The 23,680-nt window shown below is 43.1% G+C and overlaps 3 protein-coding genes across 4 annotated transcripts; 2 read left to right on the forward strand and 1 right to left on the reverse strand.

Moving 5' to 3' along the window:
* Positions 1–1,708: 1,708 nt before the first annotated feature.
* fahd2a (fumarylacetoacetate hydrolase domain containing 2A) lies at positions 1,709–6,184 on the reverse strand. Of its 2 annotated transcripts, none has more exons than XM_070964762.1 (8): positions 6,092–6,184; positions 4,868–5,133; positions 4,315–4,531; positions 4,144–4,203; positions 3,911–4,073; positions 3,122–3,230; positions 2,399–2,486; positions 1,709–2,154 (listed from the first exon to the last, which is right to left on the reverse strand). In XM_070964762.1, the coding sequence occupies exons 2-8, from the start codon at positions 5,131–5,133 to the stop codon at positions 2,092–2,094; spliced, it is 966 nt and encodes a 321-aa protein (XP_070820863.1). In that variant the 5' UTR covers positions 6,092–6,184; the 3' UTR covers positions 1,709–2,091. The 2 variants fall into 2 exon arrangements, with proteins under 2 accessions (XP_070820863.1, XP_070820864.1); XM_070964763.1 differs by having other exon boundaries at positions 5,682–6,102.
* Positions 6,185–6,639: 455 nt separating this feature from the next.
* On the forward strand, positions 6,640–11,734 carry LOC139332688 (putative aminopeptidase W07G4.4). The gene is made up of 16 exons (XM_070964760.1): positions 6,640–6,738; positions 7,398–7,439; positions 7,550–7,640; positions 7,881–8,029; positions 8,130–8,238; positions 8,686–8,813; positions 8,902–9,001; positions 9,168–9,243; positions 9,373–9,458; positions 9,911–10,015; positions 10,101–10,176; positions 10,293–10,411; positions 10,513–10,596; positions 10,716–10,773; positions 10,916–11,097; positions 11,209–11,734. Exons 1-16 carry the CDS (start codon positions 6,728–6,730, stop codon positions 11,344–11,346), a joined length of 1,554 nt encoding a protein of 517 aa, XP_070820861.1. The 5' UTR covers positions 6,640–6,727; the 3' UTR covers positions 11,347–11,734.
* A 1,085-nt stretch (positions 11,735–12,819) lies between these two features.
* pcna (proliferating cell nuclear antigen) lies at positions 12,820–16,604 on the forward strand. The gene is made up of 6 exons (XM_070964327.1): positions 12,820–13,227; positions 14,455–14,552; positions 14,655–14,722; positions 14,818–15,012; positions 15,440–15,563; positions 16,063–16,604. Exons 1-6 carry the CDS (start codon positions 13,007–13,009, stop codon positions 16,137–16,139), a joined length of 783 nt encoding a protein of 260 aa, XP_070820428.1. The 5' UTR covers positions 12,820–13,006; the 3' UTR covers positions 16,140–16,604.
* The last annotated feature ends 7,076 nt before the right edge of the window (positions 16,605–23,680 follow it).

Below are 23,680 nucleotides of genomic sequence, written 5' to 3' on the forward strand. Positions count from 1 at the left end.
AGCTCATTGCTCTGACTTGCTCTCCTCCTAAATGCGTAGATGTTTCTGTGCTGACTCAGACCTCAGGGGAGACTCTGTCCGTTCGACAAAGACCTTTTGACACAAAGATGCAGACAAATCAATTCCTCGCTTTGAACTGGATGTGCAGCTTTTTTCTGGCAGGCATTAATATTTTCTAGTTCGCAGCTATCTGTCCCCCTCCTCCCCTTCTAAGCTAACCACAAACTCAAGCTGCAGTCCATCAGCTCTCATAGAGCATGAACCTCTACTGCCACCCAGTGTTGAACTGGGTGTACTGCTAAAGCCTCAATACTGAATACACAGATGGGTCTGAAATCCACACTAGGCACTCATTCTTTGCAGGTTTTGAGTGGAAAAGTGTAGACACTCAGTGTAATTCATAATGATAATGGAAATAATAATACACTGCACAAAGGAAATGGAGGTGCCGCTCATAGCTTGGACAAAGGGAAAGTAATGGTGGGTGAGGGTGAAACAGCTCCAGAGTTAGACACAAAACATGACTGTTACAACAATGGAAAAGGCTTTTCTGGCTGTTTAAAATGGCATATGGCATTTTAATGTAGCAGTTTGATCAAAGTCCAGCGTAAGCATTATGTTATCTTCCCTGTACAAACAATTAGGTTGATTTCTCTTATACTAATTGCAAAAGCAGTATACTGGTCTGCCTATACTGTATACAGTATGCAATTACTGTGTGGTTTAACACCAAGTAAAGCTAAAGCAGTCTAATACCACAGTCCTGCTATAAACTCCATAGTATTCAGTGTTAATGTTGTGGTGCTGTTGAAGTGAATAACATAACACTGAAGCGTTTATACCAATGAGAGTGGACAAAATATTAGAAACACCTCTCATTACAACTCAAATGCACCACAAACTGCAGTACATTCTCCAAAGTGATCATGCAGTTGAGTCAGCACCTCAGTAAAACAATAAAAACCGAACATTAAAACCTTCGTGAAAGTAGGATTTATCGCAGGACTGTTCCATCAGCGGGCTAAAATTAGTTTTAGTGTTTCTATCATATGCCAGAAAACACATCATGTGGAGAACTTTTTTTTTAAATCTGAAAATGTGCCAGTGGGGGGTGAAGTGATTTGATTTTTATGATGCAAATGAACTTATTTCAATAATTTATTTGAATTTATCCATCTTGACATTTAGAAAAGAATCCCATCGTGACCCATCATGGTGCCTGGGGCCTGAAGGTGGTAGATCTGCCCATTAATTGTATGTGTGGTGGTTTAATCAATTAAATGTAGAGTGTTAAGTAATGTACCAACTGAATGTAATGTAATGCTGAGTCTTGAATCTAGTCATTTGACACAGCAAGTGACTCAGTGGTTAAACATAATTGGCAGGTGAACGCCAGCTCATCACTACTGTAAAATGTAAATGGGTCGACAGAGTTGGGGGATTTCTCTAAAACTGGCTCTGTCAGTGGAACGCAAACATTCACTTCAGTGATTTCAGCAAGAACAAAATGAGAAATGAATCAAAGCCCAGATCGAAGTAATTATGAAGAATTTTCTCCCAGGCACGGTCAGGGACACGTTCTGAAGATGACATGTTTTTAATTTTACTGCAAACCCGTTTACTTTTTATGAGACAGTGGCTGTTTAATCCTCTAAGTTAGAAAATTCATCAATTTATCACCCTGGATGTTCAACATAATTAGAAAAGCTTTTTATTTTTTACATATTGAAACAGGAGGTTCATAGTTTCTCTACGGCGTGAGTGTGTGGCTGCTGATAGAGAGTATTTTTACAACTAGTGGTGACGATGACTCTACAACCGAGGTCAAGCTGCAAAAACACCATGTTGAGTCATTTAATTACACTGTTTCATGTAGTAAAAATACCACATTTTCCTTCCTCTCAATTACTGTAGTATCAGATAAAACATTCATTATGAAACATTTTTACACATTTCACACTTCTGATAGAAGCAAAGATTAATTCAGCTTTTCGGAAATAGTAATTTACTGTGTGCAGCAGTCGGTTTATTTAACATCTGATGTTCCTTCGTGGATTCGTGGTGGGTGTTTTCAGCAGGTTGTTGGAGGGTTTAGACCACTTTGTTGATTATAGAGCCTAGCTGGTCTATCTGGCACTCCACCACATCTCCTTTCTGAAAGAGAAAACAGTTCAACACTTCGTAAAAACACAGCTTTGCCTCTTTTCAGTCGAACCACTTTCTCACTATCTATTAAAATATTGTGTTATGGATTACGCATTTAACTCTGTTTAGAGAAAATAAACATTACACACAGCTGTTAGGTTTATTACTCTTGATAAAGTGAAAGTAAAGTCTACAGACACTGGTGTGTTCTACATGTTTTTTCAATTCCTGTCATTTTCTCCCCTGAAATCACCTTGAGGAAGACAGGTGGCTTTCTGAACACGCCCACACCTGGAGGAGTGCCTGTCAGGAACACATCTCCTGGAGTCAACGTCACGAACCTGACAGGAGGGGAAAAAACACACAGAGGAGGCACAGATTGAGGAGCAGGGAGGAGGATGTGCGATGCAGCTGCATCAAAATGACCATGACTTGCGGTCGACTGTAGAAAATTATTTTTTTCTCATGATCATGCAATATGATTTGTCTGCTCATTTAGATGAGAGCATGCAAAACAATAACTTCCCCCAAAAGATTGCAGTGTATGTACAGATCCTGTGAAAGGCACCATTGATTGCCATCGTTACAGAAGGACACAGGCATCGTCAGCAGTGAGTCAGGTGAGGGACTGAGAGGCTTTTCTGTCCGAGAATCTCAGATGAGCTGAGAGAACACTGTACTTTGTGCTTCAGGGTGCTTCAGGGCAAAAGAGTGGCAGCCCTGATGGATCAGTCTCAGTTGTAGCATGTAATTTCAGCTGCAAGTCGTGACAAACTGAGGGTATTTGCTGGCACAGTGTGCCTTTTGTGGATTCATTTCAGACACGATTTGATTTGCATAATTTCTGCACTTTCAGTTTGAGGTACTGAAGCAGGAAAATGTGAAAGTTTTGGTTATAAAGAAAATCTGTGCAACATTGAAACTGAAGCAAAGACAGCATCATCCTGAGGAGAAAGAGTGCACTGAGTGGACATACTTTGAGACCCAGGCGACAAGCGTCTCCGTCTTGAAGATCATCTGATCAGTGTTGCTGCTCTGGACTGTGTCTCCATTAACAAGGCAGCGGACGCCCAGGTTGTGAGGATCTGGAGGGGGAATGATGCAAAGTATCAAACCCTGCAGGTTATGAAAAGTCCTCAAAAACACGGAATTCAGTTCCATCAAAAAAAGGTTTGAGGAGACATTAAAAAGACTTGAGTTTCATTCCAAATGTCCTGGATACAGCTCTTTGGCTGCCGTGGGCAGTAGCACGAGTTATAATCATTTCAGTATGTGGTTGCGGCCTGTCAGGAGACGAATCACATTTAAAATCTACAAGTAAGACTGATGCAAGAAAGGGTTGATTTTTTAGTCTCAGTCAGCAAACACTGCCAGCACTGTTATCTACAGGAGCTCACTGTCTCGTGGTGGGCAAGGGTCAGTTTAAGCGACAACTTTAATGAATTTATACTTATTATTCTTTCACTGGTTGATCACCAGCATTTTCTGCCACTTATCTGTGTGTCCACTTCACATTAATCAATTACTTATAAGGAATTATTGTTACATAAAGCTGGGAGGTAATGACAAAAATGGGACATAAATGTCAATAATCAATGTGATACTTGTTACCTTAACTTACTGTCAGACATAAAGTTACTTATATCTCTGCTTTGAAATTGGCAGATTATGACCTCCACACCTAAATTTAGACACTTATTTCTGCACACAGGGCTCAGCAAACTTGCAGTCGTATGCCCATTATCATGATGTCTGAAAGTCTCACCTTTCACAGCGTCTGTGGTTACTAATGCAGGGCCGAGAGGACAGAAGCTGTCAAATGTTTTTCCCAGCAGCCACTGCTTCCCGTTGCGCTTCATCTGCCAGTCACGCGCGCTGATGTCATTGGCCACAGTGAACCCAGCCACATAGGAGAGAGCGTCTTCCTCCTGAACAGCAAGAGGAGCGGAAATGGAGTGAAAGTATCGCGGCCGTCGGAGGCGATGATGTGACGCTCACCTTGATGTGTTTTCCCTTTCGTCCAATCACAAAGGCCAGCTCCACCTCCCAGTCCACCTCCTTCAGTCAGACAAAAGATGAAGCAAATACAGCATCAGGAAGCAGCGCAACAGTGTCCCAGTTACAAACTACACACTTACCCAAGCAGGTGTGAGTGTGCGCCTGGCTCACCTGGCTCTCTGAGGGCAGAAGGATGTCATCATACGGGCCGGTGATGGCGCTGGGGAATTTGCTGAAGATGATTGGCTCTTTGGGGATCGGGGCATTCTGCTCCAGGCAGTGATCCCGGTAGTTCATACCCACACACACCACCTTTTCTGGGGCCAACACGGGAGACAGCAGCTGGATGTCTGACCGCTCCAACACACACTGACCCGATGACGAGGCTCTGAGGAAGAGGAGGAGGATGGCTTAGCAAGAACATGATGACTCGCAAACAAGATGAATGAAGAGGAAGAAGACGGTGATGAGGAAGATAAAGTTGTAGGAGCAAATAAAGGATGAAGGAAGACGATGAGATGAAAAAGATTCAGGGAGGTTGTTGATTTAGGAGATGACTTTTATATGGACAAATGTGATGATTTAATAAAATTATGGAAACCATGAAGAAGATTTATTCAGCAGATGTTCACAAAGAGGATTTGGGAGGAAGAAAGTAGAGTGAAGGAAGACAGACAAAGGTCTTTGGTCATCATGTGGCTGAATATAAGAATGTGTTTCATACCTCTGTGCACGCTCCAGACCCTCGTCTCCCAGCTCCAGCAGCTCCCTCATTGTCGAGGGCATGGAGGGGTCAAATGCCTTCAGATCCACCACGCCGAGGCCCTCGCCGTGCTCCACTCCCACTCTGATGCCTCCTCCGCCACCACGGCGATGAAACTGAACCAGACGCATCCCTGCACCGCTCAAGCTTCGCCTCTGCGGGTTTGTTGTTTGCCTTTGAGAGAAGAAACTCCTGAAGATGCAAAAGGAGTGGAGGGGAAGTCTCATCTGATGGAGGACAGAAGAAGTGAGGTGAAGAGGAAGGAGAACAGATGACAGTGAAAACACAAGCAAAGAAAACAGAAAACACAGTTTTCTGCTTTATGTTGAAATCCTCCACGTCAAGGGACACAAATTTAAAATAGATAGCAGCACCTACACACAATCCAAAACCCCATGTATCGTTGCATTTTTTTCTCAGTTAGTTGTTTGCCTTTTCAATAATATAAAACAGGAAGGTCCCCATTACAGTTTCCTAAAGCTCACAGTTCACAGCTTCAGAAGATATTAAACTTAATCTGTATAAAGCAGCAAATCCTCATATCGGAGGCGCTGAAACCAGAGGAAGTTTGGTATTTTTCCTTGACAAATTAGTAACTCATTATCAAGAAATGTAATGATTACATTTCTGTCTGTTTGTTGACTTTTCAGCACCGTCACATGTCTTTGGACAGAAGCACCTGAAAACTTGCACGTAATGCAAAAACAAAAATGGGCAACAAAACAAAAAGCACAAATTTGTTTAAAAAAGAGAGGATTTCATTACCCAAGCTTACCTGAGAAATCTGTCAACCTGTTACTTTTACTGTCCTTCGCGGAAAAACCTCTAAATACTCACAATGATCAGAGCAGTAAGAACAGCATGAGCAGCATGTGACCTGCAGTAAGCCGAGAGGAGGCTGCCAAAAGGGGCAAGTACAAATAATGTCTGCTGCAAAGCACAATTATAATAAGGTGCTATCGCTGATAATAGAGCTGCAAAGTTCAAACATAACCTCGAAAAGATGAGCGTGAACGCACCTGCAAAAGCGGTACCTTCTGCCGACCTGCAGTCTGGTCTGCAGTTTGGCTTTTCACTTACATGAAATTACTTTATGAGAGGAATGTGACACTGAAACCTGCTACTGAATAAGCAGGACAGCTACCACTTATTTCATGCCCTTTGTACTCTCCAGTTCATACTCACCTCTCCGTTTCTGCACAGAAAATACAAGGTTAACTACTTCCGGTTAGTGTTTGTAGTTCATGAGGTCAGTTCTGTCAAAAGCGAAGTAGATTACTCACGTGAAGCTAACGACAGAGACTAGCCATGGTTGTTATTAATGTTATGTAACATCAGGTGATAATTCAGTTAACGTTATTTGTCATATAATTATCTGAATGCTGCTTTTCGCGTTTGTTGAAACAGCTCACAAAACTCCATTTCCCTTCTGTATTTTAACGTGCCCTTCAGTGTAGTAGGAATTTAGCGACTTTAGCATATTTAAAACAAACAATAGCCAGCTGCCGTAAATGTCGATAAGTTTACTTTTATGGATTAATGTATGCTAGAACACACTCAAATGCTTAAACTGGAACCAGTAACTAACTAGGTAATATTTCTGGTGACATTATTTTAACACACAAAACTCTTAAATCAGAGTAAAGTAGCATTTTATGACTCGGTTAGTCGTATTTACAAGCTACGAGAGGCCCGCGAAAGCAGCGCGATTGCAACTTAACAGATCATGTGACCAACGGGGAGGACAGAAAGGAAGGATCTGTCGTCAGCGGCTACCAGCTGTCCCTTTCGCCCCGAAGACACCGGAGGTGGAGGACCACAATGTGCACCAGGTGAGATGAACGGCTGCTTTGACTCTACCTGCCTGATTGTCGGCTTGGTTCGACGGTTTTCTCACGTGCAGCTTTGTTCGTGACACTGAGGGTTTGACCCACAGCTGTAAAATATCGTGTTTTCTCCAACTGGTTTGATCAAGTCATTTAATTCATATTTGATTATTAGCCAAATGCTTCATTAGATTATTAATTCACCACTGAAAGTGAAAAATTCTCACCCTCTCAGATTGCAGTACACGTCTGATCTTATCTGGATTCAGTTTCCACTAAAAGCTGCCACATATTTTGCTAAGGTTTCACTTTTAGTCCGACTGAATTTCCTCAAATTCCTGTCAAGTGTCATATGATGCCAGAAATGTCTGACGAGTGCAAAAATCTGATCTTCTGATCCACTGCAAACTGTGGTCTTCCCTGCACACTAGGTACAATGTTTTGCTTTCTCTGCTGTGCCAAACCTAATAAGAGCAGATCTCAAAGGTCTTGCAGGTTTCCACACTTTGACCCACTGTTATCATTAACCTGCATTATAAAAACTGCCGTAAAGTCACTTTGCATCACTCTGTCTGAAATATCTCTGCATTTTTGTGTCAGACAGTGCTGACATTGCTTAAACAAAAGGAAATAACAGTTTTTCCTTTTTGTTTTCCTCTGTGCAGCGTCCAGCCTGTTGAATGGACCAGCGACCTCAAAAACCAGAAGTGAGTATTGGGAGAAATACACCACCTCCTCTTTCGCTGCCATTGTTCAAGTTATTCTGTGCATGTGAGCAGACGGCTGTGTTAAATGATGGTATTGTCTTTTTCCTTAGTTTTGATGGCATCGTGTTGGTGGCCCCCAGCTATGAAACGCTGCCCCCTGCGCTCGAGTGTCTCAGAGCACCACTGCAGGACTACAGCTCTGTAAGCTCTTCAAGCTCACAAACCTGAAAAAGATATAATTTTCTCACCTGATCTTTGTCTCTTTTACACCCAGATTAAACTGACATGCACTCAGACACCAAACACCGATTACTGCTCCTAATGGGGGTTATCAGGAAGAATACAATAAGATGTAATCTATGACTGTAGGAAAACAGAAAAAGACAATATAACTGAAGATTAATTGTGTATCCAGTACTGATACTGATTCTCTCCCTCTAGGTGGACAGTGGTCTGGAGGAGGAGGTGGTGGTCCTGAAGGTCCCTGGTCTCCCTGGTAATCGCCTGGTGTTTGCCTCCACAGGCCCGGTTAACCGTGACTACGATGACGTCAGACGCTTCAGCGATGCAGCAGCCAACGGCATCAAACGGTCAGTTGATGGTAGCTGATCCTTTCCACTTTTAGTGTCTCATATGGCTGGTTTGTCTCCAGGTTTCTTTGCCCTCTTGCTCATCTTCGTGTCCTTTCAGGGCCTTGAAAGCGGGCATGCAACGCCCCCTGTTGGTTTGCCCTCCACACAAGGACTATAAGCACAGTACAATGGTGGCTGCACTCGGGGCCCTTCAGGCTCTCTACATGGTGAGAAAAACACCAACTCATTCTTGTGCAGGTGTGGATTCATTGTGATCCGCTTACAAAAAAAGCACATTAGAAGGTGGAGGAATGCATTTGGCCACATTTGCAGAATAGTGTGAATGCAGTTCACTCTGGAACAAAGTAAAGTAAGCCTTAAATAATGTGCATATAACATGACTACCCTCCAAAACTGCAGGAGATTTGATGAAATCAACAATTTGAACAAAGCTTTCAAATCCAGATGTATTAATTAGTCACTACTGTCCATGTAGATGTCTAGTTGCATGGTTGAATTTAGCAGTTTTCCGTGTTCACCACAAATTTCAAGGAAGTGAAGTCACTCCAGGTGTTTTCTAGGTCTGTCTCGGCTTTACCTGCATGTATCCAGGGAGTAGTTCTGCGCTTGGCAAACATACACTCACTTTTTATAATCCTTTTTCCCCACAAAAGCCCCTGGAAGTGAGGGAAGCCAACGTAAATCCCACCAACTACAAGGTGTGTGTTCTGGGTCTGTGGACAGCGCAGGAGGCCGAGGGACAGACGCTGGTGAAGCTCGCCGATGCTCTGGAGAGCGGGAGGTGGGTCAAATATGGCGCCTCGTTCCCTGCTAAAGATTTCTCCGGTCGTGTTCACTCGTTCACCGGCTGTCCTGTTTCCCCTCCTCAGAGTGGCATATCGTGACATTGGCGGCTCAGACCCTGAACGAATGGCTGCTCCTCGTGTGACCGAGTACGTCCAGGAACTCTTCAGGGACAGCCCAGTGCAGGTAGCAAGAAATACTCCTTCAAAGAGAATCACACAATCCTCTGGTTTTCATTGTCAGGACAAAGCCAGCAGTCCTCTCTCAATGCTCTGTGTATGTCATTGTGTGGCCATTTGGTTCTTCAGTGGCATTTAAGTCCACTTCAATGTGTCTGTTATTTAACCTCCAGGTGGAAGTGGTGAGCAACCTGAAGGTTCTGGAGAAAGAGTATCCCTGTCTGGCTGCAGTCAACCGCTGTGCCAACAGTAGGACAACATATTTTGTTCATATCACTCATTAACCCTGCACACAGAGTGTCACTGATTATTTTTTTTTATTTTATTTTTTTTAAAGGTGTTTGCATTCCTATTGATTCATTATTCGTCCACATACAGGTGTACCTCGTCACCAGGCCAGAGTTATCAAGCTGCAGTACTGTGGAGAGGGACCGGTCCACAAGACGCTCATGTTGGTGGGAAAGGTGAGAGGAGACTCTCAGACTTCTGTCAACTAAAGCATTAAAGGAAATATTAAGTTTTAGACTCGGTGAAACATGAGTACAGTAAAGAAAAAAAAAAAACACAGTCCAACAGCTCCTAAAGATCAGTTCACCGAACATCACCAGACATCCGGCCGAAACACTGACAATTAAACAGTGACTGTTGGAGAAAACACTTGAATTACGTTGCACAAGCTACAGTTTCTGGATAAATTAGGTAAAACATTAATATAATGTCTTTATACTGTTTCTGTCAAAAAGGATTGACAGATAATCACATTCTGTAATAATCACTAGTTCCAAATCTTTAAGAGAGATTTAAGGAAGGCATGTTGAGTTTAATTGCTTCAGTATTGGTCAAAAATGAGCATATTTCATCTGTATATGACTGACTCTGTAATAAATGGAGGTATATATATATATGGTGTTTCCAGGGCATCACCTACGACACCGGTGGAGCAGACATCAAGGCTGGTGGCTTCATGGCTGGGATGCACAGGGACAAGTGTGGAGCCGCTGCTGTGGCCGGCTTCTTCCAGGTGAATTCAAAGTTTTAACGTGGATAGTGAAACTTGAAGTTTTGTGCTTTTGTTTTGCAGCACTAACGCTCCTCTTGCTCTCTAGATTTTAGCCAAGTTGAAGCCCAGCCATCTGAAAGTCATCGGCTCCATGGCCATGGTGAGGAACAGTGTCGGTGCAGGTTGGTGTAAATCCACTTTTTTCTGTCGTATGTGTTCCTGTTTACATTTCTCTCCGTGGAATCTGTGATATAGCACCTCCTCTCCCCATTTTGTGTGTATGTGTGTGTTTTGTCAGACTGCTACGTGGCCGATGAACTGGTGGTTTCCCGCGCGGGTCGCAGAGTGAGAGTGGGAAACACGGACGCCGAGGGACGTATGGTGATGGTCGACCTGCTCTGTGAGATGAAGGAGAAGGTCCCAGCATCTTTAAATGCTAAACTAATTCATACATCCAAACTCCTTTTTACCTGCGTGTCTATCCCGCCTCATTCTCATCACGTCCTCTGTCTCTGCAGGCAGTACGAGAGACTTCTCCGAGTTTGTTTACTATTGCTACTCTGACTGGTCATGCCATCAGAGCCATGGGACCCAACTACTCTGTGAGTACCACTGAAACAGAGAACACCAGCACCAGCTGAGAGATATTAAACATTACATCCAAATAACCCACTGGAGTAGAAGTTACTGTTTGTACTGAGTTTTGGATTTCTCTTGGTAGATCATCATGGACAATGGACCGGCCCATCGCAGCAGTAATGCTGCCCAGTGGCAGAAAGGTGAGAAAACTGTTTGGCCATGAAAGTTCATTTTCAACCTTGAGAACAGACGTTTGACAAAACAGTCTGAATTCAGGGTCCGTGTGCGAGGTTTTTCCAGAGCTTTCAAAGCTTTACTCTCCTCTCGTCCTTTCCCATGCAGCTGGAGAGGTGCTGGGCGATGTGTTCGAGGTGTCCAGCATCAGACGAGAAGACTACGAGTTCCACAAGGGCAAGTCTGAGTACGAGGACATCCTGCAGTGCAACAACCTGCCGTCCTCAGCGACACCTCGAGGGCATCAGACCCCTGCAGCCTTCCTCATCATGGCCTCAGGGCTCGATAAGGTGCTCGCTCATTTATCAGAATAATTTCTTATTCATCTGTAAATATGAGAGAATGTCATGTGGAAGAAGTGCAGTGATTCACTTGTATTATGGCTTTCATGTCCACCGCAGCATGGCGTGGACTCCGATAAACCTCTTCCATACTCCCACATTGACATCGCTGGGTCCAGTGGTCCTTTCCCCGGCATCCCAACAGGAGCCCCCATCCTTGCCATGGCAACCAACTACGTTCTGCCTGATGGTCTCTGAACAGATACCCCCACTATAAAAGAATCCGGTCTCTGCACTCAATCCCAGCACACATTTCTAACCGTCCAAATATAAATGAAATCCCTGCCACAACACGTAATACAAAATGTGCATTTTTTTCATACCTGACCTTCCTTAAAGCCTCAGAATGTTTTTTTTTGTCCTTCACTCTCTTTTATAAGATCTTGTGAGATTTGCTCTATTTGCGCCAAGTGTCAAATGGCCATGGTCTTAAGTGGCCTGAATCCATATATACTCAGGGGTTAAGTGACAGTGTAAAAGTACCATCTGTAATATGTGTCTGTATGTGTGAGACGAGCTGGGGATGTGGTTATGTGTGTGTGAGGCCTTCAAATGGAGCCGTGTTAAACATGAGTTCTGAGTTTTGATGTTTGCTGATGAATATACTGTTATTTTCGTCCTGTAGAGTTTTTCTTCTGAATTTTACGTCCAAGAAATAACTCAGCATTTATTGCAATGAAGCGAAGAAAGACGAGAACTTACGACCCAACCACTTGAACGGCAAACATCGTGCACACGACTTCCCATGTTGTCACCTGGAGCTCACAGGCTCCATCTGAAGGCAGCATGAGTCAAACTGAGCACTCCTCATTGATTGATAAAACTAAATAAAAAATTTTAAGCTCACTGTTTTCTTTCTGTGTCATTATTTTTGCACAAGTTGGCATTTTACACATAATTTATCACAGGGGAAAGAATAGGAAGAAGAAAGTGTATGTTTGAAGGAGAAAAACAAAAAACTTGTATGTCACAGTTTAGACCTAGTGTTTTTGCAGCCTTCAATAATTCAGTGATTTGGTAATAAACTAAATTACCCAGCAGTTTATACAAGTGCAGCTGAGAGGATTAATTACAATGTCATGTAAAAACATTTCATGGTTCCAGCTTCACAAATGTGAAGCTTTGCTGCTTTTCTTGCATTGAGAGCTTCAACTTTTAAGTATTTTTCTTGACTTTTTGTAACAGTACTTGTACAATGTGGCTTTAAGTAATGGATGTGGATATTTCTTTCACCTCTGGTAAATCCCACATCTATTGCTGCAAATGAATTGGTGGATTTTCCTCAATCCCCTGTTTCTTTCGTGAATTTAAAAAAATGTTCACAGGTCTCAAATCCCCCCAAAATGTTAAAGAAATAGTTTCGTAAATATAAAACTGATTGATGTGCTATTTCGCCAGATAATTTTATTATGATAATTTCATTTATTTATTGTATTTTACTTTTTAATCGAAAGCATTTCGCTCTTTTGACTGTGTGTGGTCTTTCTGGGTGTATTTTTAGGTTTCCTAGGTGATTTTCCATCACAGTTGTGTTCACGTGCTTTAGAGAATTGTCCTCTCCAATATGGCCGACATCAGTGCCCACTCGTTTTAGCGGTTTAGACGCGACAAGGATACGGAAATGACGCAACGACGCCGAGTTATTAAAACTTGACGTTAGCGCGCGCTTACAGCTCAAACCTTCTATCGGCACTGAGAGTGGTGTTTGCGTACTGCACCTCTGCTAGTTAACAACACACAAAGACTCTACTTTTACAGAAGTCTCTGCACTGCTACCTCCATTTCGACGAAGTGCCGCTAAAAGCGACCAAAAACTTCTTCGTTTGAAACTACGCAGGCTTAAAACTCCACAGCAACCATGTTTGAGGCTCGTCTGGTCCAAGGCTCCATCCTGAAGAAGGTGCTGGAGGCTCTGAAGGATCTGATCACAGAAGCCTGCTGGGACGTTAGCTCGTCCGGCATCTCTCTGCAGAGCATGGACTCCTCTCACGTCTCCCTGGTCCAGCTCACCCTGCGGCATGACGGCTTCGACTCGTACCGCTGCGACAGAAACCTCGCCATGGGAGTCAACCTCGGCAGGTGGAGTAAACTTTACGTACAGCTATTTTAGACACAGATCATTTGATTTTCTGTTCTTCGCCGTCTGTCTGTGGCGTTGTTAGGTTATTGGTTCGCAGGGGAATGAAGCTTCTGCTGACTAATGTAGTTTGACAGGTCGATTAGCCAAAAATTCTTCACTACGAAAGTGGATGTAAAAACAATCCAGGCTTTGTTTTAAAAAGCGTTTTTAATCGCATTTCTAGCTGTTTACGTTACACACAGTGAACTGGTGACTACCGTATATTTTGTTCATGCTAGTTAATGATCTCTAATGCCTGCAGCTTACAAAGAGTGGCCATCTTGGTGGAGTTGCCCGGGCATGTCACTGCCGCACGAGCTCCCATCCCGTCCACAGTTAACTCTTTACTGTCACCGTCAAAACAGAGCGGTTTATACGCGTTATTTACAAAGACGGTGAATGTCACAACACTGTTTTATGCTGAAATTATATGTGGCGCAGTTTAGGAAACAGCTGCAGCCATTGTGATTACATAGCGACGTCATTTGAGCGCCAAATTCCCGAAAAGGAGGGTTGGCGGGAATTGTTGTTGAACGCGAGAACTTCCGCTTCCGTTTCACTGCCGCCTCTTCGTAACTTTACACCGGATGATCGAAGTTATTCAGCTACGATGTTGATTTTGAGTTTGTTACTTGAATGCAGTACATATATTTTATGTATATTAAACTTAGAAAACTTTAGTTTTAGACATTGTTGTCACCCACTTTTTGTAACTTTAGATTAGAGGTTAGAGACGCTGAATTAGGCCTGAAACAATAAGTGAAAATGTGGATTGATCATTCTGTGGACATAAAACGACTGTTTTGATAAAGTCTTTGGTTTAGGATCAATTTGAAGATGTTTGCTTGGGCTGCCATTTGGCACTGTGTAAAGGAAAGGAAGAAGTCCACAGTGACATAATTTGCATTTCATCTGTTGCGGCAGTCCAACACCCAGAGCTCTTACAGTTAACATGCTTTCTATGCTGTACTTGATGGTACGGACTATTGATACCAACATTAAATTAATTACTTGTGTTTGATTACTGTGAAGTGATTCATCACTCTTGTGTATTTTAAATGTCTTTTTTTTTAACCCAAAATGTGAGGTTTTGTTATTTGACGTCACAAAATCTGCTCCACATTTTCTCGTCTTTCCTTTGTCATTTGTCACAGTGTTGATGTTTTTTTCTCCTCATTCCCACACAGTATGTCAAAAATCCTCAAGTGTGCAGGAAATGAAGACATCATTACCCTCAGAGCAGAAGACAATGCAGACACACTCGCCCTCGTGTTTGAGACACTCAGTAAGTTTTTGAGTTAGTGGTGTTAAAGCTCAACAGATGTGGTTTAATTATGTTTCCTCAGCATTAACAACATTTTTTCCTTCTCTCTTTTCTCTCTTACAGACCAGGAGAAGGTGTCAGATTATGAGATGAAACTGATGGACCTGGATGTGGAGCAGCTGGGTATTCCAGTAAGTAATTTGTGGCCTGTCCTTGTCTTTGGCCCAAAATACTTTTCAGGCACAGAGTTCCTGACTGTTGTCTGTCTGTCCGCCTGTCCCTCCAGGAGCAGGAGTACAGCTGTGTGGTGAAGATGCCCTCTGGGGAGTTTGCCCGTATCTGCCGTGACCTGTCCCAGATCGGTGACGCCGTCATGATCTCCTGCGCCAAGGACGGAGTCAAGTTCTCTGCCTCAGGAGATCTGGGCACAGGAAACGTCAAGCTGTCCCAGACCAGCAACATAGACAAAGAGGATGAGGCTGTGAGTATGATAGGCACTGAGTTGAGTTAATATCAGAACAGTGATTTTAGTGGAGCCATATGATAGTTCTGGCCATAAATTCTGATGTTATGGTGTCAGCTTTTACTTTGTTCAGCTAAAAGAAGAAGTGGAGTACAAAAAAGAGCCATTTAAAACTGGTGTTGCCATGACATAGTTTGTCCACCAGGAGCACCCACAAGGTTGAATAAAACAGGATTTTAATTAGTTTGGGTTTTCAGTACAGCAGCATTCACTTGTATAATTTATGACAGTCATCATTCATTATTTCCAGCTTCTCAACAGCTGATATTTGGACAAAACAAGCTATTTGATTCAAATCATCAGGTTAATGGCTTTAGAAAGTAGTCCTTATTGTTGACAGCACACGTGCAGTGTTTGACCATTTACCTTCACTTTCTGTCTTTAGGTTACTATTGAGATGAACGAACCCGTCCAGCTGATCTTTGCCCTCAACTACCTGAACTTCTTCACTAAGGCCACGCCGCTGTCCAAGACGGTCACCCTCAGCATGTCTGCTGACATCCCCCTCGGTACGTGCAGCTTTCCTTTAGTGAATGATTAATGCCACATTTCCACTAGCGCAACTCGACTCTACTCTACCCGGTTGTTTTGTGTTTCCATTAGGGATAGTACCTGGTACCCGATACTATTTTTAGTACCTGCTCTGGCAAAGTTCCAAGCGAGTAGAAGCGATACTATATGTGACGTCAACAGCCTGTCGGCCACTGATTGGCCGGAGAGTGTCTTCACTGGTCTGCGATGTCCAACACCGGAAAAACAATCCCGCCCCCTCCGTTGTAACGCCGGGCAACAGCAACCGCTGACTTTATTCTTTATTCTCACTTGAGGGAAATGGCTGCTCGTAAAATATCACCGTGGTCCATCCAAACCAAGTAGAGTAGAGTAGAACCGAGTCGAGTAGAGCTGGAACTGTGTAATGGAAATGCGCCATAAGTCTCTATTTGGATTTTCAACATCCCTAGAAATGTCACCGTGAGCACTAACCTGACTGCTTTTATCTTTCTGCAGTGGTGGAATACAAGATTGCTGATATGGGACATGTCAAATACTACTTGGCACCGAAAATTGATGAAGAGGCCTCCTAAGTTTCTTATGACAGCCCCAAAAGGGAGAATAGAGAAAAGCAGGTGACTGAGACTTGTCCTGAGTGATTGAAGGGCTGAGGTGGTCGATGATCACTGATCCCCTCCTGTCTAATGAGACTCACAGCAGGTGTCAACTCTTATTAACAGTCAGCAGTCATCTGTATGAAATGTGCCATCTGTGTGATGTGATGAAGCTGCAGTGCTTTGCCTCTGAAGAGGAGTTCAGAGCGCCCGGCGGTGGCTCACAGTCCTGGTGTAGATTTCAGCACTTGTTCACTCCACTTTGGTGTCTCTCACTCTCTCTCTATTTTTGCCCATTTTGGGAAAGCAGATTTCAAGTATCCCATTCCTTCTTGTAGATAACGCATTTGTAAATACTTCCCGTGGTTTCGCACTGTCATCCAGCCCCAAATGTTTTTGTATTCATTGATTCAGTCCAAAATAAATGATTCAAATTGTTTCCAATATCCTTTTGTATTTCTGGCATTTGTGGACAAAGCTGCACATAGTTTTAGACTAAAGACACTCACACTGTGCTTATAGGTCTTTAAAAGCTTTTCAATGTGGACTCATATTGAAGTCTTGGTTTTCAACTTTTTGCACTCTGATCACTCGTTAAAACCTGTAGCTAAGCTAATGATCACCCTGACACTGAATCTGATGCACCTGCCTGCCACACTTGGCCTGTTGGGGAAACATTATTTCAGGTAAACTTTATTTCCTCTATCTTCCTTGTGGTCTTTATTTACACAGAGCAATCAAAGCTATCCCAGTATCTGTATAAACAGCTTGGGGTTTGTTTATGCTACCAGTATGAATTTTGCTGTTTCTTCATATTTCTGTTCAACCAAGTTACAGGACCTGACGCACAGTTTTCTGAAGTGGTGTTAGCTCTGTTTCATGGAGCAATTACTTTACTCACGATATCTCTGGACTTGTCATGGTAGTCGATGGTTTCTATTTGTGAAACGGGGCTATAGTAATGGAAGACCAATAGTGTTTGCTTCCCTTTCAGTCAGTTTGAGAGTTTGTGGTCAGGTTTGGTCAGAAAAGTTAAAATAATCAAGCCAACACACCCAGTAAGTATACGTTGGTTAATACAGCACAATGGCAGTGATGGGAGAAGCGTTCAGGTTGTTGGAGTAAATTCTGTATTCAAACCCCTAAAACTACTGATTCTGCAGAAAAATGGCTCCTATGGTTGATAGAGTAGATGTACTTAGTTACTTTCCACCTCTGGCAGGCTGAATAGTTTAAGATGAAGATCAGTGCTGCAGCAGTAACCAGGTGTAGCCACAAGGCGGTGCTCTTTTACTGCTTTTGTTTTTTTTTCTTTTGCCACAGAGCAAATTAGGAGTCAGGTCACATTTGTGGAATCATTTATTTAGAAGAAATTTACGCTTAATTTCTACTTTGTTCGCCCATTTATTCCCCAAAGGATAAAAAGTGGATTTAAAAGCACCTGCAGTTACTCAACATTGAAATGATAATCACTTTCTGAAACTTTCCAGAAAAGTTGGATGTTGTGTAAAACAAATCCAACAGAGTGCGATAACTTTCTGATCCTTTTTAATGTCAACTCAAGTGAAAACAGCACAAAGAATGTCTGATTTTTGTGAATAAATGCTTCTCTAGTGGAACGCTCCAAAAACACCTGTTTGGATCATTCCACAGGTAAACAGGTTCATTGGTAACAGGTAATCAGGTATCATGACTGGGTATGAAAGGGCCATCCTAGAAAGGCTCAGTTGTTCACAAGCGAGGATGGAGAGAGGTTCAGCTGTCAGTAAACACAGTTTGTTTGCAAATGATTGAACTGTTTTTATTTGTTTTACTCAGCTTCTCGAATGTTTTGGATCAGGGTTGTGTATGCGACTGGTAGCTAGTAATAAGCACATGGCGCCTCACTGCACTTCTGCTGTCCGGTCAAATTAGCGGGACTGTGATGGCAGCTTACGAGCGCAGGCAGGTCAGTGAGCAAACTGAGCAAAAGTGCTGAATCTTCAGAGAATTCACTCAACAGAAACTCCTGAGAGTCTGTCTGTGTGCAGCTGACTGTTTTAGAGTAGTTGTACAGTCAGACACTTTAATCCTCACAAAGCTTTAATCTGACTGGCAGCCACATCTGGTACAAGTCTGACCTGAACTACTGTACACAATTTATAATGACATAATGTGACACGCATGTCAGATCTAAGGTGTCCTTTGTCTACTTAAGCGAATAGTTCAGCAGTTTGGTAGATAGATGAGAAACTTGCGATCATTGCTTGCGTTGACATTCAATGAGGTATTGATATTCTCATCAGTTTTGCTCTCTTTTATTTCCATAAAGAGGCATTTTCTCATTTTCCAGGCCGTCACTGTGAAATCTGACAGCTCTTAACTGTCCTGCTTGAACAAAGACTGAAAGCAGCCTGAGGTAGAGACGGCAGAGCACAGATGATAACCTCACAGTAGATTGCCAGTAATCCCAGACTCCTGGAATATCAAAATTCATCTGCTGAAAGGGATGGACTGATGAGCTTGCACTCATGCAGCAGGAAAAGAGGATTGTATTTTTTTGTGGATTTATTTATTCCAAATGCATTTGATAATGTGTTTCATAATCTGATATCTGCATGTCTGTTTGACTCGTCTGACTCCTCACCGGCTCTCCTCTGTGCTGAAATGTTCCTGAGCCTTCAGAGAGAAGCTGTACTCTCAGTGTTGTCTTTTCTAAAACTCAATGTACTGCAGCCGCGGGTTTAAGCGATCGAGCCTCAGATAAGAAGCCTGTGTCTTCAGATGCAGAGCAGAGAAAAGAGATGGCCCTGTCATCTTAGGAAGTGACCGATAAAGCAACATGACGGCGCAGCCATTTAAGCTGCCTCAATATTTAATTAACCACCGCCATCCAGGTTCAAATTAATTTCCTGGAGCAGAGCAGAGAGGCTTCAGTCTGACTGGGGTTTCCGCTTCTGAATTGGCCACAATTTCAGACACCAACTCCAGACGTGCTTCATAACGATGAATAACGTCAGAGCTGTAATTATGAGTTCTGTGTAATGAAGAGAGCAGATTTAGACTAAAGTGGGCCAGTCAGACAATATGTCTTTACATCAGAGCGACATAACTTTGAAACTTCCATCATTCAAGGGCAGAACTTTTCTACTGTACTGACGCTGTTCACGACGACGTTTAGAACGACGGTATTTCACATAACTCTCACGCAAAAGCTGGTAATTACTGTTCAGTCTTCTTTTAAAAAGCACAACAGACTGCTTATTATCTGTGGCATTTCTGTTTTCCATCTGCCTTTACAAGCAGCTGAAGACACAACACACACACCCCAGTTACTACATAATTCCTAGTTTATTAATGAATTAATCGACTAATCTTTTAAGCCATTTTTCGTGCAGAAATGCCAACCAATCTATGGTTTCATCCTGTCAAATGTGAAAGATTGTTGTAAATTACAGGAAGCTGAATCATTTTGAGGTTTGGATTGTTGGTTGGACCAAACGCGACATTTGAAGATGTCACTCTGGGCTTTCAGTAATTGGAATGACATTTTCCATTATTTTCTTACATTTTACAAACCATGAAAACTATGAATTTAAATACTTCAAATGAAGAAAGTACCCAGCAGATGAATGCATCATGAAAATCACTAGTTGCTGTCATTTCTCTGCATTGATTTTGATACTTTAAAGTACATTTTCCTGCTAAAACTGAGCAAAGCTTAAAGTAAAATTTTAAAATGCAGGACTTCTACTTGTTATTTTTATGTGTGTTTTATGTGCGTAATGGACAAAGACTTTACCTCTGACAATTAAAAACTAGTTAGCTTAGATGGCTAGCATTTATGCGCAGGTCTGTCTTGTTCAGGAGTTTCTGTGAGGTTTATGTCACAAAGGGGAAACTTAAAGGGCTTTACCTCCAACACAAACAGACTGCTTCAGAGTTAAAGTCACATTAATAGGCCCTGGCTTCAGGCCCACGGGACCCTTTGGTTCTGTGCCCAATGAGATAATCTTTAGGTCTTGATCTTAACATTGTTGATGAGTAAACTTAAAAAGAAAAACAAGCAAACCAATGTGAAAACACCAGTTTCAGCAGGTGTTCAGCAGTGTTTCAGACTCTCTTGATAAAGTAAGAATGAGCAGCATCACTGGTGATGAGAAAACTTAAGCCTTCAGCTTTATTTAGTATTCTATGCCTTTATATTCTAATGTATTGTTAGTGTACTTATTTGGCTTTGGTGGAGCCTGTTGTGTTGAAGTGAGCGTGATCTCTACAGTAGTTATCATGAGGCTGCATTCCTGTATCTCTCTGACTCTCTTTCTCTTCTGTCTCTGTCTGGCCTTTAAATTGCTTTCTGGAGGCAGGGGATTTCGGCCGGGGAGATAAGGGGAATGGGATGAAACACTCTCATTGGCTGTCTCTCTCTGTGAGGCTGGGGGAGTCTACTGAGCGCTGTACATTTACTGAGACAGAGGAGGTTGTACTCGCTCATCCCTCGGGTCAGTTAGGTTGAGGAGACACTGGCGACATGTTTCAAACCAATTTCAAACTGCCGTCAGCCTTATCTGCAACAAAACAAACCTGAAAGATGTCCAAGCATTCTCTCCAAAAGTGTGTGTCAGGGTGTGCACCACCAATGCTGCAGAATGGCTGAACAGCTCTTTCCGTCTCCACTGTAAACAGCTTTATGTGCATGTTCTTGTGGTTTTCTCCCTTCTTCTTCTGGAGGGTCGATCCCATTCCAACTCTCAGACCTGACACTCTCTTACATAAGTCCTCAGTGCACTGGTGTCTCTCCACAAGGTTACATGGATTATTGATGCCAGCAATGAGCAAGCAAGGCATGGCACATGGCAAGGACACAGCAGTCCCACATACTGCATGATCCACCTGCTTCAAATCACCCTGTCGAATATTTCATCTCTTGTTCTATTGCAAAGACGTGGTTGGGATTCCATCTCTTTATGCACACAACTGCAGCCCCCCCATGCATTCATATGACCCTCCTCCTCCTCCTCCTCCTCCTCCTCCTCCTCCTGCATGAGCTTTGATTTCACACAGCGTGCCTCACTGTTGACACACATGTATTCCTGACTATGCTCCGCATGTTGAAGTCATCCCCGCATGGATTAGCATATTAATGGGATGTCCTCTTTGTCCCCGTTTTCTGTCACTCAGATTCCACAGCAGCGAGGGAGATGACGAGGCGATGCGGATGGGGAGGAAGAGGGAAGGGAAGTGCGGAGATGGAGAAATGTGCTGTCACATGGGAGCCACACCTGAGTGTAACAGGAACAGGTGGGACAAATATTCGATATGACAGTTGATCTTTATGTGTTCCCATCTTGCTTTCTTGAGCTGGAGACACCAAAACAGTTTGAAAATGTTTTAAGTCCCTGCCTCTCATCTTGAATCTAGAAACCTGATTATATCACTTTATTTGGTGAGTGGGTTTCCAAATTACCATACAACAACAAACTGCAGTTTAATAAAATCAGAGGAAGGTCTGTTTGGTGGAGGGCAAGAAAGTCAGCCATCTTTGAGTCTCTGTCTTCACCTGCCTGAGTGTGGGCCCAATGGATGACCTGAGAGCAATGAGAGCCAGGAACAAACCAGTTTCGGGGACGGCTGTCCTGTACTTGGATGTTAGCATTAGCCTGTCATGCCAAAGTGTAAACGCACTGTGGCGTTTTTGAAGGCCTGAGTTTGACGTCACAGCCGTTGCCATCTCAGGTTTTCGGGGCCAGATGTGACACTTGAACGAGAGGGTGGAGCTGGGAGGATGTGCATTGCCAGGCCTCTATCCTGATTGGATGTGTCTGAGGACGTGTGGTGGTAATGACCTGTCAATCACAAAGTAGCCACGCCCTAAAGCATAGCCTGCTTTACCATATAATTTATTCTACATGGGACCATAATTTACAAAATGAGCATCATGCTATGCTGAAGACTTGAAACTAGCATTTGAGAGCATAAACTGTTTACTGAGGTAATAAATCATGTGAGAAGTCCTTTTCTCATACCCTTACATACAATTGGACTTCTTTTTCCACCAGTGGAGTCGCCCCCTGCTGGTCAGTCGAAACAGTGCAGATTTAAGGCACTTCCACTTTGGCTTCACTTTGCAGACCTGGACTAACCCCCAAACCAAAACAAAGTCAGTAAAGTATTTTTTGGTTTGGGGCTGCTGACGTCTGTCTGATGACATCACCTTGGGCTTTAGAAAATTGTGGTGTTTTCTTTTCTTATTTTTATACCTTTCAAACAAAGGGATTAATTAATGGGATATTGAAAATAATCAGTTGCAGCTCTGCTGGAGTTTCATGCTCTCCACTGGGCAGTGCTGTTGCAGAGTGTTGTAACAGTATTACATTATGGGGTACCATGTGGGCTTTACTACTATCAGATAAAAGTGCTTTGCTGCTTTGTTGAGCAATGGGAAAGAAACACCGACTCACTCTAACCAGCATGCGAAGTTCTGCACATCTTTAACAAATGTAGATGTTTCTTCCTTCCTGTTCCTGCGCCTTGCTTCCTGTCACAATCAGATTATTGTCCCTCTTCATCCAGGGATGCCTCAGTCCGCTACTTAGCAACAGTTTCCACGGCTACAAAGTTGCTCCCTGACTCACACCCACCCTGCCTCCACCATAAGTCACCAGTGTGCCTCTGCTCCTTTGTGTCCACTTCCTAAAGCCTTGTGACAAAGTGAGTGTATTAGTGGGGGTCTGCTGGTTATCTTCATTGAAAACATCAGGATATCAAACTGTGAGCTTGACAAGAGCGTCTGTATTTTTTGTCTTTTGCTCAGGAGACATTATCCATCTCCATACTGCATTCCTCTGCGTGAAGAGATGATTGTGTTTGCTTTTGAGGCTTTCATTGGTCCAAAGGGGGCTGTAAAATCTGTATTGATCACTGTGACAACCTCTTATCAATTACACTCAGGCACTTTACCTCTGCCTTGTCCTCACAGCCCGAGTGTCAGTGTGCTCTGAGACCATGCTCCTCAGCACTAATGCCACTGAGCTCATCGCTCAGTAAACTGTTCATGTTTCTGAGTGTCATTCACTCACACGTCCTCAGGAGGAGAGCAGATGAAAAACAAGTCCACAGGGACACACAGAGATAAGAAAATAATATACAGTAAAGGCTGCTGGGTGCATTCAGACATGAATGCGAAAGCGTTGGAGCCACAGAAAGATCTATTTATATCGCTCCTAAAAATAGATATTCTTCTCCATAGAGACATGAAATCCTTCTGAGCGGCAAATTACTCTCGAGCTGCTGCTGCTGGTGTGTGTGTGTGCGTGCACGTGTGTGTGCGTGTGTGTTATTCTTCTGTTTCTTCCAAAGGTGAAAGCAAATTACCGACTGTATCATCCCAGCTGTGAGGCTCTTTCTTAGGGAATCTCCGCTCTCCCTCTCAGTCTGCAGCAGACAGGATTTTACAGTGCTTTGATCATCGACCCCAAGTCCCTCCCCCACCTCTTCCTTCTTTCATGGTGATGGGCTTTAAGCCGACAGGCTCGGCTTGG

Source organism: Chaetodon trifascialis, chromosome 6 (assembly GCF_039877785.1).
Source record: "Chaetodon trifascialis isolate fChaTrf1 chromosome 6, fChaTrf1.hap1, whole genome shotgun sequence".
In the NCBI taxonomy this organism is placed as follows: domain Eukaryota; kingdom Metazoa; phylum Chordata; class Actinopteri; order Chaetodontiformes; family Chaetodontidae; genus Chaetodon; species Chaetodon trifascialis.